Here is a 16,828-nt window from a genome sequence, read left to right on the forward strand (position 1 = left end):
TTTAACATCAGCCCATTTTTATTATAGATCAGTGTAAGTCATCCTCCAGAGTCTGGTCTACTTGAGAACTGGGACCTTGATGGATGACTGAAGGGCCTTCAGTGCCTAGCATGCAATGCTTGACAGATATTTGGCCTCATGTAAATATCAGTTGTTAATGTTAATTATTATAATCTTGATTTTGTGTTTTCCTAATCGGAGCTTACTTCCTTATCTGCTTTTTCTTCTCTGGAAACCAAGCATGCCCTAAATTTGTATTTTGGTCAGGGGATAAGGAAGGAACCTTCCTGAGGTGAAGATGAGAAGGATGTCAGTGCATGTAGGTTTCAGGCAAATGTAATTCATGATGTCAGAGCTGCCCTTTAAAGAAATGGAAAAAAAAAACATTGGCAGGTGGGGGTAGAATGGGTTACAGGGGAAAAAAGGAACAAATGGGAACAGATCTGCATTAATAAATATTCAGACCGAGTCACACTCTTATGTCAGTGTTTGTAGGTGATGTTATTACATGTAGTATTGGGTGATGGAAGTTGTGCACACTCTCATTTTTCACTTTAATTGCTTGCCTGAAAAGATCCTGACAGCTTCAAAGGTTACTGCTGGTTGCATTGTTCATAACTCAGAAGTAATATGCATGTGCAATTTGCTTCATTATTGCCCACTAATAACCAATTCTAGAGAAAGTCCTAAAGCCACCAGAGGAGCCATAATTTGACATGATGGTTTTCCCTTCTTCTTTTTCCCATTCTTTTAATTATCCCAGGTTAAGAGTGAGCCACAGATGGTGTGATGATATGAGTGTGATTTTACTCTGATTTTGTTTTCATCAGCTGGTATGTTACTTTTTAAAGAGAATTTTTTAAGACTCTTAAAAAAAAAAAAAGGGCAAGACATAAAATATTACATAGTTCAGATTAGAACTTTGAGTCCAACAAAATAAACCAGCATTCCAGCTATTTTGTTCAGATTTGGTTTGGCTTCATGTAACTGGAAGACTCGACATAGCAGTGCCTTAAGTGGAAGAGTTTATTTCTTTCACTTTCAGGAAGTCTGGAGGGGGTCAGAGTGTTGGTGGGCCTCATGAGATTAGGGATCCAGGCTCCTATTGTGTTGCTTAGCCATGTATGACTTCTATTCCCCAAATTATTTCATATCCAGATTAGATGCAGGAGGGGAAAATACCACAAAGAAAGGCTCATGACTTTAAAGGGGCTTCCCAGAAATCTTAAATCCTATTGACAAGGCCTTAGTGTCATAGGGCTGCACCTGGCTCAAGGAATGCTGGGAAATGTAGTCTTTATACCAGTCAGCCATATTCCTAAGCATTATGAAGGAAGAAGGGGCTTCCCTGGTGGGCTCAGATGGTGAAGAATCTGCTTGGAATACGGGAAACCGGGGGAAGATCCCTGGGTGGGGAAGATCCTCTGGAGGAGGGAATAACTACCCACTCCAGTATTCTTGCCTGGAGAATTCCATGGACAGAGGAGCCTAGCAGGCTACAGTCCGTGGGGTCACAGAGAGTCAGACGCGACTGAGTGACTAACACTTTCACTTTTTTCATGAAGGAAAAGGGGAAAATGACTGATGGTAGCCAGCAATCTCAACTACATTATATGAATGATGAGTTCTCAGATTTTTTGTGTATCATAATACCACTGACTATAAAATGAAGATAATCCACAACACTGCAGTGTTTGATTTTAAAATATTCTATGGGCTAAAGAACCAACTAGTAGCTACACCTAACACATTGCTTATTTAATCCTCATTTCAACCCTCATGCAAAAGTACTATCCTTATCAAAATTGTAGATGAAAAAAGACTCAAAGAGGCTATACAGCTACTATTGAAAGGCAGCATTTTGAGTTGTGTGGGGAAGTTGCGTTATAATCCTTGGCAACACCAAGAAATGGGAGCAGGGATTCCCATGGGAGGATAATTACAATAGTGAGCCTTAGAGACTTGGGTACCAAATCATTTAAAACACTGAATTCGGGGTCTGTTTCAACTCAGGTCTCTTTTTGTCCCAATCTTTCATATTCACTGCCTTGTGAAGTTTACCAATTACTTGGTTTCAGATGCAGTGCAGTCTCTGGCTTTTCTTGATCCCTGGCGGAATTCTACTAGGTGTATTAGGTCCTCAATCAGTACTCTCTCTCTCTTTTTTTTTTTTTTCTTCTCAGTACTTTCTGATGAATTGGCTGAGTTACTGTGATAACCAAGTTTTGACTCAGGATGGCCAGATTTTTGCTGTATATCGTTGTTTGGTTTGTGGTACATGGTCTGCTTCCAGTGCCTGCTGGAATGTGGTATTTTGGTGGGAATCTCCAGTGCTGCAATCCCTATCTGTGTCCTGAGCCCTTTATCTCTTCTTCCTTTGAGTCTTCTTGCTTCTGCAAAATGTCTGCCCACACATCAGAAGCAGACCTCCATTTCTTGCCTGTCAAACCCTTTTCATTTTCTAGTTACTTCCTTTTGATAATGAGGCCGTCAGCTCTGTATCCAAGAAAAAAAATTGTGTATTTCCATTTCTGCTTTCACTGAATCTTATACTTCTTTCTTCCAGTTTTTTCCCCATTTTCCACACCACCCCCCAGTTATTTTTCTAAAACATGGAACGTATCAGTTTACTCCTTCTAAGGCTCTCTGTTGTTCACAGGATTAAGTGCAGACTTTTGGAGAACATTTTAAACCTTTCTAGGACTGATCTGAATTGCAAGACTCTTCGAGCAAAGTTCTAGCCACACCTTCTTGCCCCCATCTCTGCTCGTTTCTGCTTCTGCTCAGACCATTTTCTGATTCACCATTTTCTCACCTTTTCTGTGTATTTAGTTCAAGACTTGTGTAAAATTTCCTTGCAAGAAGTTTCTCTGATGCTCCCTGGGAATCCTGTTTTGTTTCTCCAGCAGTTAGTATAGCCCTCTAGGTTGGCACAGAATCCCAGTCTGTCTTGGATTATTGTTGACTGTGAATTGTGTAGTCTTTGCTGCTCAGTCTGTTCTACTGACTTAGAATTTTCCTTATGTAGCTAGTGCATGACAAGAGATCAGTATATCTTTCTTGAAATGAGTTCAGGTTCTTTGTCTCCATGAGGAAAGTCTGAGCTCTTGTAAGTCCAAACAACCTCTTGTATCTTTTGTAGCCTCCTAAGCAGCCTTTTGATTTAGACCACAGAAAAGAGAGAAAAGTCAGGAAGCAAGAGCTCCATCCTCATAATATTCACAGAGCTCTAACGCAGGGCTTCTCAATACCTGCCCTGTTGGCATTTTGGGCCAGGTAACTCTTTGTTGGGGGGAGGGGAGCGCTGTCCTGTGTGTGCATTGTAGGGATGTTTAGCAGCGTCCTTGGCCTCTGCCCACTAGATACCAGTGGTACCTCCCCCCAATTGTCTCTAGACCTTGCCAGACATCCCGATAGGGGGTGAGGTGGGGGAAAAATTGCCCACAGTTCAGAACCTCTGTTTTAAAGTATTTCTATAAATATTTTATACCTAATGAATATTGGCTCTTTAGCCCTACTACCTTTCCATAGTACCCACAGACTTCTCGCCTGTGCTTTCTGCTTCAAACTGCATGCCACTTTTGGATCCCCTAACCTCACCTATGTGGAGAAGGAAATGGCAACCCACTCCAGTATTCTTTCTTGGAGAATCCCAGGGACAGAGGAGCCTGATGGGTTGCCGTCAGTGGGGTCACACAGAGTTGGACACGACTGACACGACTTAGCAGCAGCAGCAACCTCACCCATGAACCACTCCCTATGCCTAGCTCCCTTTCCTTTAAACCCCAACTCAGTTCCTATTCATCAGTGAATCCTTCCCAAATTAGCCCTTTTATACCTGCCCTCCATTATTCTGAATTTTGCATTATTTTCTCTCCCTCTGCACATCTGTGTTTACTGGCATGTATTTTTCATGTCAGTATCTCTTAATACTGGACAGTCACTTAAACTTGAGTCTGTTTTCCTTTCCTGTCCATCTAACTCTGTAGTGGAACAGACCGAGCTGGATGCTGACCTTTGTGTCTTTTGTGGTACGCATGTATGGGGCATTCATTTGTTAAGCATATGTTCACTGACTACTTACAGAGCACTGGACTTAGGGTTTGTGACCTGTAAAATCTGGTCTCTTAAGGAGCTTTTGTGTTGCTGGGGTGCTAAGACAGATTTGCAGATGCATGTAACGCAGTGCATGGTACAGGTAGTATATAGGTCAACACCTTGGAGGATGAGTAGGAGTTTCTTGGGCAAACAATTTTAGGCAGAAGGAGTGGAAGGTCTCTTTATGAACAGCCATTTTCCTTCCACCCTTCAAGAGAGGACTTCAAGAGCATCATTTTCCCTGCGTTTTCATTTGCCACTTAGCCTCAGCCACCAGCAGCTCCCTTCTCTTCCACATATCTGCTTATAGGCTCTCCCCATGGGCACGAATGACATAGAAGCCTCCTTTATGGTCTTTTGTATGACATGTTACTTGGATCCATCATCAGGTTCATTTCTGGGGAAAGCAGACACACCCAATTGTGTATAAAAGCATACAAGCGTGTAAGATCAAATGAGACTAAGTTTTGGTCTTACTCCTGTATAGAAGAATTACATTGTTGTGTAACCCCAGTACCCCAGTCTTCAGGGCTGCTATATACAGATGTACAGGCTGTGGGCTACATAAGCATTCCTGGCAGCCGTGATGGACTCTGGCAGTCTCTCTTGTCCCAGCTAACAAGGTGGAGAATTTGGTTGAAGAGTGTGGACTTGATAGTGTCATACATATAAGGCTCCACATCTTATACTCAGGAAAAATAGCTACCACTCTCAAGCAGTCATCAATAGGAGTTTGATGGGATGGTGAAGAGTTAGAAAGCACTCTGGTCCAAACGGTCTATTTCTAATAACTTGAGCCCTCTGGCCATGTCGGAAACTGGAAAGGCTGCAGTATGCTGTGTTTGTTTATAAATCAGGCTCCTGGAGCATTGTCTAAATGGTTCTTGATTGAATAATGTTTATTCGTTCACTTGTGGAGGAAAACTCAGGCTACAAATGGGAACATGGATGCTTTTTTAATAGATGGTGTTATTATACTGCACAATGTCCCTGACTTTGAGATATTTAACTCATAAAGTTTACAGCAACACTTAACTGCATCTGGATTTCACATTGAATTTGGAAAGGCAAGAATCTCACTGTAATTTGTACTGACTGCCCTGTAATGGAAATTATGGCTTGGGAAAAGTTTCAAATGACGTGTCTATAAACGAAAGAAGAGTTGATCCATTCAAAGGCTGGTTATGGGCAATTGTAGGATTATTTTATTTTTATTTTTGGAAGGACTATTGCCAGCAAGAAATATTTATTTCAGCAGCTGAAATAAACTAGCTGTGAATTAAATGTTGGTCTTTGTAAATTGTTGGTTCATCAAAATTCAGTCCTAAAAGTGGATCGAAAAGTTGCAACAGAACTTTGCCGGGCTTTTAAGAAAGCTATAAAAATTGTATGGAGGCCAGTGTTACAACTGGATGGTAGCAACAAGTTGACTTCAGAGGATGAGCAGCCTTTTAAATGGTCAGAACACTGGCCTAATGGTTCTGAGGATGCAGGGCTTCTGGTCCTAGCCGTGCTGTTAACTGAGTTTGTGTAAATAGGCATGTCCCTTAACTTTCCAAGCCTCAATTTGTCTGTCCTTTGCTCCTGTCTCCCACCATTTATTTATTTTGGTATCTCCCGTTCATGTTCAAGACTTACCCTCCGATGTCTAATGACCCTTCCTTGACTGCTCTTGGCTCCTGTTTAAGACACTGAGGCAATAAAAAGCTGATAGGAGGCTCTGGATAGAGGCGTGGATGAAGCTTGTTGACTTATCTGTAGGGAAGTCACTTAATCAGGAAATCGCCAGATGTCAGCATCTGGCCGTCTCATCTCTGCACCCACTTAGCTTAATCAAGAGAGGTGCCCTCCCGCCTGGCTGCCAGTGTTCTGAAGACCAGTGAAGTAGGTATATTTCTACTTTAATCTCCTTATTTTCAGCCCTATGTTCTCCCCACTCTTTCTTGGTCTCTGCTGTGCTTGGTTTCCTGGTTCAGTGTCTGGATAATCAGCCTTTTAAACAGTTCTCCTGTTTGCAGCCCTGAACTTCCCCTTCCTTGCCTTTGGCAGCACCTGGCACCTCCAAGTCCAGGGCCTCTCGGGCTTCTACAGGGGACTCCCCTCCTGGCTCATGTGTCTCCCCTGCTGCAGGCACTTGAGACTGTGGCTTCTTCTGTACTCCCTAGGTCACTGGCACTCCTGTATGAGCTTTCCATCTTTCAAAACACTGGTTGAAATCACTTGTCTGCTGACGTTGCCTCATTTTTTTTTCTATCCCTGGAGAATTTGTAATTCCTTTACTTCTTCCTTAGTGGGGCTTTGGATATGGACTTCCCAGGTGGTGCCAGTAGTAAAGAGTCTGCCTGTCAATGCAGAAGATGTAGGTTCAATCCCTGGGTCGGGAAGATCCCCTAGAGTAGGAAATGGTAACCCACTCCAGTGTTCTTTCCTGGAAAATGACAGAGGAGCTTGGAGGGCTATATAGTCCGTGGGGTCACGAATAGTTGAACATGACTGAACACACATGCACGGGACCTTGGATGGTGAAGGAAACAGATGCCTTTGATCCATCTGCCACGTTTGACCAAAAGTCTTCAATTTTTCACATCATAAAATTAGTGTGTCCATTTAATAATGATTATGCATCATCTCCTACGTGCCTGGGCCTGAGCTGAATGCTGGAGAGAGCAAAGAAGTTGAGGTGGCTCACCTCTGAGAAGCATGGGAAGCGGAAAGGATAGGCCCAGAGTCTGTGGTGTGGTGACACAGAACAAGGACAGTGCTGCGGATGAGGTGGTGCAGAGAAAGGCGGAGGGATGCAGCGCTCATCCAGGGATGTTGTGGAAGGCTCTGCAGCTTTGTGAGTTCAGCTGTTAGGCGGAAGACTGAGAACAGACTGTGCCCATTAATTGTTACCAAGTGAGTCCACAGAACAGTGGTGTTTCCATCCCAGACCTTCAGTATCCCTCATCTGGCTGGGTGGGCCTTTGCCTCTCCAGGGTCTTATCTTCGGGGGTTGCCTTCCCACCCACGTCGTCTCAGGCCTCCCACTGTTGCCCTCCACACCGAGCACAGAGCCCAGTGTTTCGAGGATATAGAATTTGAAGAAGGCCTTGTTGGGGCTGTGATATCCTGTCTCCTCCTCACTCCTGCCTCCCAGCCTACAAGTAGCTCATTGCCAAGAGAGGCTTCGTTAGTCTTGCTGAGAGACAGTATAACTGGGTTTTCACTTTCTTGCGTTGGAAATAATTCCAGAGGCATATAAAATCCCAACAATGCAGACTAGCTGAAGCACAGCCAAAGCCCTTGAGCTCATCAGTTAGCCTCCGCTAACTCAGGAAACAACCTTGAGTTTTCCTGGAAGTTTGAAGGTAATGCTACCAAAGACTCAACACGGGCCCCAGATGCAGGCAGTTGGTCACCCTGGTTCCCAACACCAGGGACAGCCATGATGAACACATGCCTCCATCATTGAACAGGGTGTGCTCTTGGCCCTTCTTTCATCATGTGGGACTCTAGGTCTATCCAGAAGGGTCTGAAGGTTGTCCTTTCCTTATTCCTGCCACCTGCCTGGTTTTTCTCTCCACCGCTTGAGAAGTTGTGGGAGTTGGTGCTGTGACGTCCAGCCTTTTGGCATTGAATTGAATCTGTAAAGCCACAAGACAGTGGGTCACATGAGCTACAGCAAGCTCCACTTTGTGTCTCGTCTTAACTGTGGAGCAGTATGTTCAAGCTATTACCTCGAAAGAGGAATGGTACAAGAGGCACATTGCTGTCCACTTTAGAGGATACTGTGTTTTAGAGACTTTGAAGTAAGTCATTAGGTTTTTATTGCTTGGGTATTTTAAAATACATTTTCATATTGGAATTCTCTTAGCCTTCAGTCTGCTTGAAATCTGTGACTGTGCTGGGATGATATGAGACAGAAAAGTCATCTCTTAGTGGTGTATTGTGTAGCCACGAAAAATTCAAGTATTCCTATCCCGCAGGCCATTTACTGAGGTGGACTTTACCTCTGGGCAGTGACAGCCAGTGTTCAGGGTTCACATTTTCATCAGTACCATAAGCAAGCCAGAGAAAGATCTGGGAGAACTGTATGCTATAGCCACTGCAGTTCATATCACATTTCCTGTTGTAGCAACTTACGCAAAAAAAAAAAAAAAACAAACTCATCGGTGTAGCACATGGTTTAAGGATGTTCTTCTTGGTATAGTCAGTCATCCTCTCCAGTGGCTAGAGTTACTCTTCTCCAGGTCATTCTGCTAAATGACGTCCTGTCTTCGCAAGAAGGACATCGTCATCCTGCTGTGAACACCCTATGCCCTTGTCACTCTAACCTTCCTGTGGAGAGTTTCCAGCATTAGACAGTTCCTTTTCTGTCAGGGAGGGAGAAATAATGAAGGCAGCTATTATACTTCTACTGAATGTGGAAGGCTCCCTGGTGTAATTAAATCCATAAAATGGTGAGTCATGATCACCACACACCAGTCAGCCAGGAAGCTGGTGAAGGAGCTGATGTTTATGCTCGAATGGCCCCTGATGCTTTTCCTCCAATGGCATGCATGCAGACTTCTACTGACTGTGGGCGCCAAGTACCTAATTTCGTTTTAAGAACGTGAAGATTTCATGGATGTCCTACAGGTTGCCTAGGGAGACATTAATCTGAAAAGATGTCTCAGGCCTGGTGGACATCTGTCCGGAGGTTCTACTTCCTTGTTGGTTATGGAGTCTGCATTCCAGAAAAACTGGAGAATCCTGCCTGAGGTGCTTGCAAATAGTGTTGTTGTTGTTGTTGTTGTTGTTATGGAGAGGTATTTGGAAGCTTCTGGATGTCCTTTTTTTTCACCACTCATAATTTGAGGCTATGTGAGCATACATCTAGCCTAGGGTTTTGGAAGATAGTGGAATAAGCTCATAAGACAGTATTTCTGTAGGTCAAGTGATCTATGGACAGCCTCAGTTGCATATGTAATCATTGTAGGAGGCAGAGGAAATGCTGAATATACTGACCTGTTGTTCTCACTTGTGCTGCCAAAAACCTCAAGACCCGACTTGATGGAGCCATTCAGAGAACCTTTGTCTCTTGTTTCAGAATTTGGCTTTCATGGACTTGCCATGGCAGAGACCCAGGAAGCAGGATTTCTGAATAATATGTCTCTGAAATTTCTTGGCATAGGAAAAACAATAAAGTGAACATGAGATTCTTAACTTTAACACCAAGAATAAAATTGCCACTACTGTCTGGTTTTAGTCTGGGAGTGGAAGGCATGTGTAAATTGATTTTTATGCTGTCATTTTTGCCACCCTTGCTCTATGCCACTGTGTCTGCATCCTCTACCCCCATCACCTGTTACCACACTTTGAAGTTAGCATGTGTATCTTACAGCCACCACGTGCAGTAAACACTTTCTGTACAAAGGTGCTGGAAACAGCATCTGTCATTACATCAAAGAAGGTGTTATTGCTGAATGCAGCTGGAAGAGTTCTAATAATGAGATGGTTTTAAGCAAGGTTGTAATGAAAAGAAATCTGTGTGAAATGTCTCAACGTTTTTCTAAGAAAACAAAAATGTGTTCAGTTTCTTTATAGTTTTACTATAGAAACATTGTTTTTGTGTATATTTAGCTCAATCAGTTCTTTACATGAGAAACTTGAGAATATATTTATAGTTGTAAAAGTGCATTTTTATGTTGTGTTGGAGAAACACCGTTAGAGAAGGTTGCTATGGTATTGAATTCTGTCTCTTCAAAAAAACCCTCTGATGAATGTGATGTTTGTGGATTCTGAACCAGCATGAGGATTTCTGATCAAGAGTCTAGAAAAGTTATAATAAACTCATTATACAATTAAGAAGGAGAAGCGTTGTCCTCTAGAATGTGAACCCACACCTAGAAAAGTGTTCAGGGAATATGAACAATACTCAGTAGATTTTCAAATTGATGGAGCTCTCCAATGGCAACTAATTTGTTCCAGCATTGAAGTGAGCATAATTAACAGAGACTTTCTTTCTTAGGGCGATTAACCGCCAAAAACCATGCCAACATTGTAACTGTAAGCAGTGAAAACCAATATTTATGAGGGGGATTGTGCAGGAGTTTGTGTGACAGATGGACATTTTATCACTGTTGATGTTTGGAATTCTCTTGAAAAGTAATGCAATATCTTGTTATTTATGAATGAATGAACAAATGATTATGTTTTGCTGACTGAGGTTTCTTTAAAAAGTAGTCTACTAAATTAATCTTTTTCTCCATTTAGCCTCTGTTACGTTAGGTTAGGTAGCCTCATATATTCTGATGCGAAAGCTGAAAAATCATAATTGTGTTTTTATTTCAGATACAGATCCACGTGTTTTAGAAAAACAAGAATTACAGCAGCCAACCTATGTTGCCCTCAGTTACATTAATAGGTAAGCCATTTTCAGAATTTATAGCAACCTCATATCTGCCACGTTTATTTTTCAAATGTATCTTTTTAACAGGGTAGGAAAAATGTTTTCAGTCTTCAAATATTTACAGGAGATTATTTAAAATCAACCTCTATATGGAATTTTCTTGTTTCTCTGTTGGAGAGAGGCAGGTTGTAGTTCTCTGTTCATGTTGCAGAAAACATGACTGATTTATAAGCTCATTCTGGAAGTATTTTGTATGCAGAGTTAGAGTATGCTCTTTTGACTTCTTAGGGCAGTTTGGGAGATTAATGAATTTATGTGAGTGAAACTTTAAAACCTGGGGTAAAGAGGTGCTGTATGAATTCAGAACATTGTTGGAATATCAGAATATATCTGGATATAACAAATTGAAATAACTTAATGTCAAAGTTACATAGTAGCAACTCCTTTTAGGAAGAACATTTTCAACCGACTCCTCTGTGTCCAGTTGCATGAGTTTTTACTGAAACTGAACACGTGAGCATGACCTCGGAGAACTATTAGAACTTGAACCTCGGAGAACTATTAGAACTTGATATATCGGGTCTAAAAGAGGACTTGGTATTTCAGCCAACTCAAATAATTAAAGAGACAGGGATTTTTGAAGAGAACCTGAAATCAACTTATGTTAAGACAACACCCCCCTGCCCAACCTCCCAAGAGAAAAAGGCAAAGTAAACCTAGCATTGAAGTGAATTTTTAAGGAGAATGAAAAAATCTCTGCCCTTAATTCAGTGCTTGAATCTCTATTGGCTGTCCCTTTTTTACATAAGGCAAAGAGTGTTTCTGGTTTCTTGGTGCCAGATCCTTGCTTGGTTCAGGATCTGAGGTAGAAAGCTGGGAATGAATTATCTGTACTGCTTCATTTTAATGCCTTTTTAGTAAATTAATTACTTAAACGTTGTCTGGAGAGGGCTTTGAATTGGAGTCTCTGTGCTCACTTTAAAGTTCTTTTATGAAGCATGTTTTTTAAAGAATGCATTAATGTAAACATCTATTTGCATGTCCTCTTGGGGTTTCCTATTTATCAGTCTGTTCTGAAACTGAGATAAAATAGCTACTGTTTTTCAGTACCTATAACTTTGGGGATGTTTTAAGTGGAACACCTTCAAAGTCACATTAGATACAAATATATAAAGATGTATGCGCTTTTCTGGATTTCTCACAAAACCTGTGTTTCCTGAGGTAAGCATGGGTTTTGAAAAGACGTTAGTTTCTAAATCCTATAGTGTACATTACAATTATGTGACTGGAATGTATGTGAAATAGCCTAGTAATATTGAGGAATAGGATAAATAGTCTTATAAGTTAATAAGTTAATTATGGTATTGAATAGGATTTTTTAATAGCATGGCTATTGTGTTTTGGGTAAAATATGTTATCTATATATGTACAAAGGTATGTGCTACTAAGCCTTATTCTAATGAGAGTCTATGAGACTTTCATATTCATTCTTCCTGTTTGTATCGTCAGCCAGGTTGGCAGCAGGGATCTGCTCGTCACACAGGTGTTATACTCACTAAAGGAATAAATACTGTGCTGGGTGTGATTTGGGACCTCAGTGAAGGTGAAGAGTAGGAACAAGGGCCTCAGACAAAAAATCCACCAGAGAATTTGAATCGAGTATGATAGTTTAGCATTAACTGTGCAGTAGAATGTGCTTAAATACAAGAGAGCCAGGATGTAAATCAGTGGGTGTGAACTTTCTGAGATGAGTCTTCTGGGAGAAAATGAGCCATTAAAAAAGAAAACCCTTTATACATATATACAATGAAATATTATTCAGCCATTAAATAGAATGAAATAATACCATTTGCAGCAACATGAATGGACCTAAAGAGTGTCATACTGAGTGAAGTAAGTCAGACAGAGGAAAAATATTGTATGACATCCCTTATATGTGGAATCTAAAAAGAAATGATACAAATGAACTTATAAGACAGAAAGAGACTCACAGACTTAGAAATTGAACTTACAGTTGTGGGGGTGGGTGCATGGAGAATGATAGGAGGTTTGGGCTGGGCATATACACACGGCTATATTTAAAATGGATAATCAGCAAGTGCCTACTGTATAGCACATGGAACTCTACTCAGTGTTATGTAGCAGCCTGAATGAGAGGGGAGTTTGGGGGAGAATGGATACATGTATATGTATGGCTGAGTCACTTCCCTGTTCACCTGAAACTGTCACGGTATTGTTAGTCAGCTGTACCCCAGTTTTGTTGTTGTTCAGTTGCTCAGTCATGTCTGACTCTCTGCGACCCCGTGGACTGCAGCACCCCAGGTTCCCTGTCCTTCCCCATCTCCCGGAGCTTGCTCAAACTCACGTCCATTGAGTTGGTGATGCCATCCAACCATCTCGTCCTCTGTTGTCTCCTTCTTCTCCTGCCTTCAGTCTTTCCCAGCATCAGAGTCTTTTCTAATGAGTTGGCTCTTCACATCAAGTGGCCAAAGTATTGGAGCTTCAGCTTCATCATTAGTCCTTCCAGTGAATATTCAGGGTTGATTTCCTTTAGGACTGACTGGTTGGATCTCCTTGCTGTCCAAGGGACTCTCAAGAGCCTTTCCCAACACCACAGTTCAAAAGCATCATATCCCAATACAAAATAAAAAAATTTTTTAAAAACCTCAACCATTAGAAAAAATAACCTTTTGTAATTATAGCCATATGGAGGCATTGTAGAAAATTAGAAAATGTAAGCAAACAAAAAAATTTATTAAAATATCACATTCCCACTACTCAACTAATCACTAGTGGTTACACCTTAAAACACAGTTTTCAGATCACTTTTTAAAAATACTACATAATAGCATCTATACTTCAATAAAAATAAATACATAAATAAACATAATTTTTAACCAAAAGCTGTACTCACTCTTTTGCCGTCTGCTCAGTTTTGGCACTAGTCTCTACTTTTTCAATGCATTTGCATCTAATCTAATAGCCAGATCGTATGCAGATTTCCCCAGATGATCTAAACAAGTCCATTACTGTAGTTTATCTGACCCAGTGTCCAATCCAGCACATCACATTGCACTTAGATGTTTTGTCCCCACAAGTTTCTTTTAATCTGGTACAGTGACTTGTTGAAGAGATGGGCCACCTTCAGGGTTTCCTTTAGATTGTCTCCATGAGGCCATTTGGCAGGTTCCTCTGTCTCCTTTATTTGCTATAAGCTGAAAGTTAGATCTGGAGAGGATATGTCGAACTGGACATATCATTGTATTTAGAGATCTGATACAACAGAGAATTCACCATATCATGTCCTTGCTGGCAGAGAAGCAGATGTATGTAAGGGACTGCGACATTTACTCGTGATCTTTAAGTCAAGAGAAGACTATGTATGGAAGGTTGCCCAGGTTAGTAACAACCCTTCTCACTGGGGATTCCTTTGTGGACAGTGTCACATACATAACATAGGACTGGATACATGGTAGACACACTAGATATTGATTTGTAGGTGATAAATAAACACCTGATAGGTGGGAAAAGAGAGCTGAGCAAAGGAGAGCTGCAAGAAGGAAGCCAAGTCTGACCTTGGGGGAAAAATATGCTAAAAGGACCCTTAAGGGGACCAAATACTCTAAAATTCTTAGAGGAAAACATAGGCAGAACACTCCGTGACATGAATTGCAGTAATATTTTTTTGGATCCATCTCTTAGAGTAATGGAAATAAAAACAAAAATAAAAACAGACCTAATTAACCTTAAGAGCTTTTGCACAGCTTTGCACAGCAAAGGAGACCATAAACAAAATGAAAAGACAACGTATGGAATGGGAGAATATATTTGCCAATGATGCGACCGAAAAAGGATTAATTTCCAAAATATACAAACAGCTCATACAGCTTAATATCAAAAAGCCAAACAACAAAAAATAAATGGGCAGAAGATCTAAATAAACATCTCTCCAAAGAAGACATACAGATGGCCTACAGGCACATGAAAAGATGCTCAGTATTGCTAAATCAAAACTACAGTGAGATATCACCTCACACCAGTCAGAATGGCCATCATCAAAAAGTCTATAAATAGTAAGTGTTGGAGAGGGTGTGGAGAAATGGGAACCCTCCTGCACTGTTGGTGGTAATGTAAATTGGTGTATCCGTTGTGGAGAACTGTATAGAGGTTCCCTAAAAACCAAAAATAGAGGTGCCACATGATCCAGCAGTCCCATTCCTGGACATACATTTGGAGAAAACTCTAATTTAAAAAGATAAATGCTCCCCAATGTTCATAGCACCACTGTTTACAATAGCCAAGACATGGAAGCAACCTAAATGTCCCTCAATTGTTACTCATAGTATTAGCCATAAAAAATAATGCTATTTGTAGCAATATAGATTAACCTAGAGATTATCATATTAAGTGAAGTAAGTCAGACAAGGACAAATATCATATGATATTGCTTATATGTGAAAATCTTTGTACAGTGAACCTTCACACAATATTGAAAAGCAATTATTTTCCAATTAAAAATTTTTTAAATGGTACAAATCAACTTATTTATGAAAAAGGCCCACAGACATAGAAAACAAACTTAAGATTACCAAAGGGAAAATTGGGGGGGGGGACAGGGATAAATTAGGTGTTTGAGATTAACAGTATTATATATAAAATATTATTATATATAATAATACATGTTATATATAAAATAAACAAGGACCTGTATAGCACAGGAAACTATATTTAATATCTTATAATAACCTATAATGGAAAAGAATCTAAAAATATATATATATATATCATATGTATATATAACTGAATCACTTGCTGTACAATTGAAACCAACACAACTTTGTAAATCAAAAATCAACTATATTCCAGTTTTTTAAATACTGAACTTGGGGAGGAGTCTTAAGGGCTTTCGATACAAAAGGGAAACATTCTGAAATTCACATGAAGTCAGGAGAGATTCAAGAGAATAATAAAGATTAGGTAATATAAAAGAACATCAGCTTGATGGCAATATACTGAATAGGGCAGAATACTAAACAAATGAGATTTTTTCCCCTTTATCTCAGGGGAAATAAAATCTTAATTTTACTATGCAATGAAGACAGAAAAAAAATTAATATTTTTCTGCTCATATATCTATTTATGCAACTCTAATGTTCTTTGGGGCACATCAAAATTGAGTTGAAACTTTCTTTGGCAATAACATTGAAATTTCAGAGTTAGGGTTCCTAAAATGGAGCTAGCTTTTTGGATTTAAAAAAAAAGGACTGAGTAGAAATTGGAGAGCCTTTGTTTATACCTATTTTAAATGGCTTTACTCATTTGAACATAATGTGTTGAACAAAACTTTAATTCTTTTAAAAGCTGGTCTATTATAACACCTGAGCAAATTTTAAAAATAGTTTAATGAGAAAGAGGAAAATTAAATGAATTAGGATTGTAAGAGTAGTGCTGGCGGGGGTGAGGGGGGAAGATGGATATGAGTTTTAAAGACAGGAAGTTTTACTAATTTTGTGACATGAGAAACAATGACAAGTTCATGTTATAGGAAATCTAATTGCTTAGTCTGTATAATATTTATACCCTTGGGGAAAAAAGGGCAAGAAGAAAAGCTAAATTTTGAATATGAGACAATATAGAAGAAATAATACTAGAAAGAGCAAACATAACTTTTTATGCCTTGAGCTCGATACTAAGCATTTTTCACGCTGCTTGTTTCATTTAATCTTCACAGTGACCACATGAAGATACTATGATGATCTTCATTTTACAGGTTCACCGGTTGAGACTCAAATGTTAAGTAACTTGTCCTAGGTCCCTGGATGGTAGGAAATGGGTATTGGGTTCAGACCTGCACAGTTAGGCTCCAGAACCTGTGTTCCTAATGGTTCTACAACCTTCCATGTTGAAATATCAGAGAGGAAGGTACTAGCTTAGAAAACCAAGAGAATTTGGAAAACTGATGATGAAAAAAAATCAAGTAGGACAGCTAAGCAGAGGAAATGCAGAAAGACATAAAGATAAGAGTAATTTCTGTGCTGTAGACAATAGGTGGGTAACAGCCTAATCAAATTAACACAGTAGGAGACAGCAGAAGTCAAAAAGATGCTGTGAGAGGGGTGACTAGGGACTCCTAAGGGATGTATTGTTACCAAGAAACTGGCTCGAGTATGCAGGGCACATGCTGCCCTAGCAGGCTTCAGCTGGAGTGGGAAAGGATGCCTTAGCATCTTAGATTGGGAAAACAGAAAGGGCAGAGCACCGTGAGGGCACAGGAAACTGTCCCTCTACCTCCTGTCACCAATAGGCAGGTAATAGGTGAACCTCAGGGTGAAGTCGGGTATCTCCTTACAAAGGTTG

At 40.3% G+C, this 16,828-nt stretch overlaps 1 protein-coding gene across 5 annotated transcripts in view; it reads left to right on the forward strand.

Annotated features, from left to right (window-relative positions):
* The window catches only part of JAZF1 (JAZF zinc finger 1), a 331,360-nt gene that overhangs the window by 170,708 nt on the left and 143,824 nt on the right, over nt 1-16,828 (forward strand). For 3 of the 5 annotated variants that reach the window (XR_014066918.1, XM_081534948.1, XM_081534951.1), the window contains exon 2: nt 10,414-10,486. Coding sequence is in view for 3 of the 5 variants with exons in the window: in XM_081534948.1 (XP_081391074.1) it covers nt 10,414-10,486 (73 nt within the window). In the remaining 2 variants the exon portion in view is untranslated. The remainder of the gene's footprint in view (nt 1-10,413; nt 10,487-16,828) is intronic. The other 2 variants (XR_014066919.1, XM_081534949.1) reach the window with 1 other exon arrangement.

The sequence above is a fragment of the Giraffa tippelskirchi genome, chromosome 10, assembly GCF_054371585.1.
Source record: "Giraffa tippelskirchi isolate mGirTip1 chromosome 10, T2T-mGirTip1v1.2.pri, whole genome shotgun sequence".
Lineage (NCBI taxonomy): Eukaryota > Metazoa > Chordata > Mammalia > Artiodactyla > Giraffidae > Giraffa > Giraffa tippelskirchi.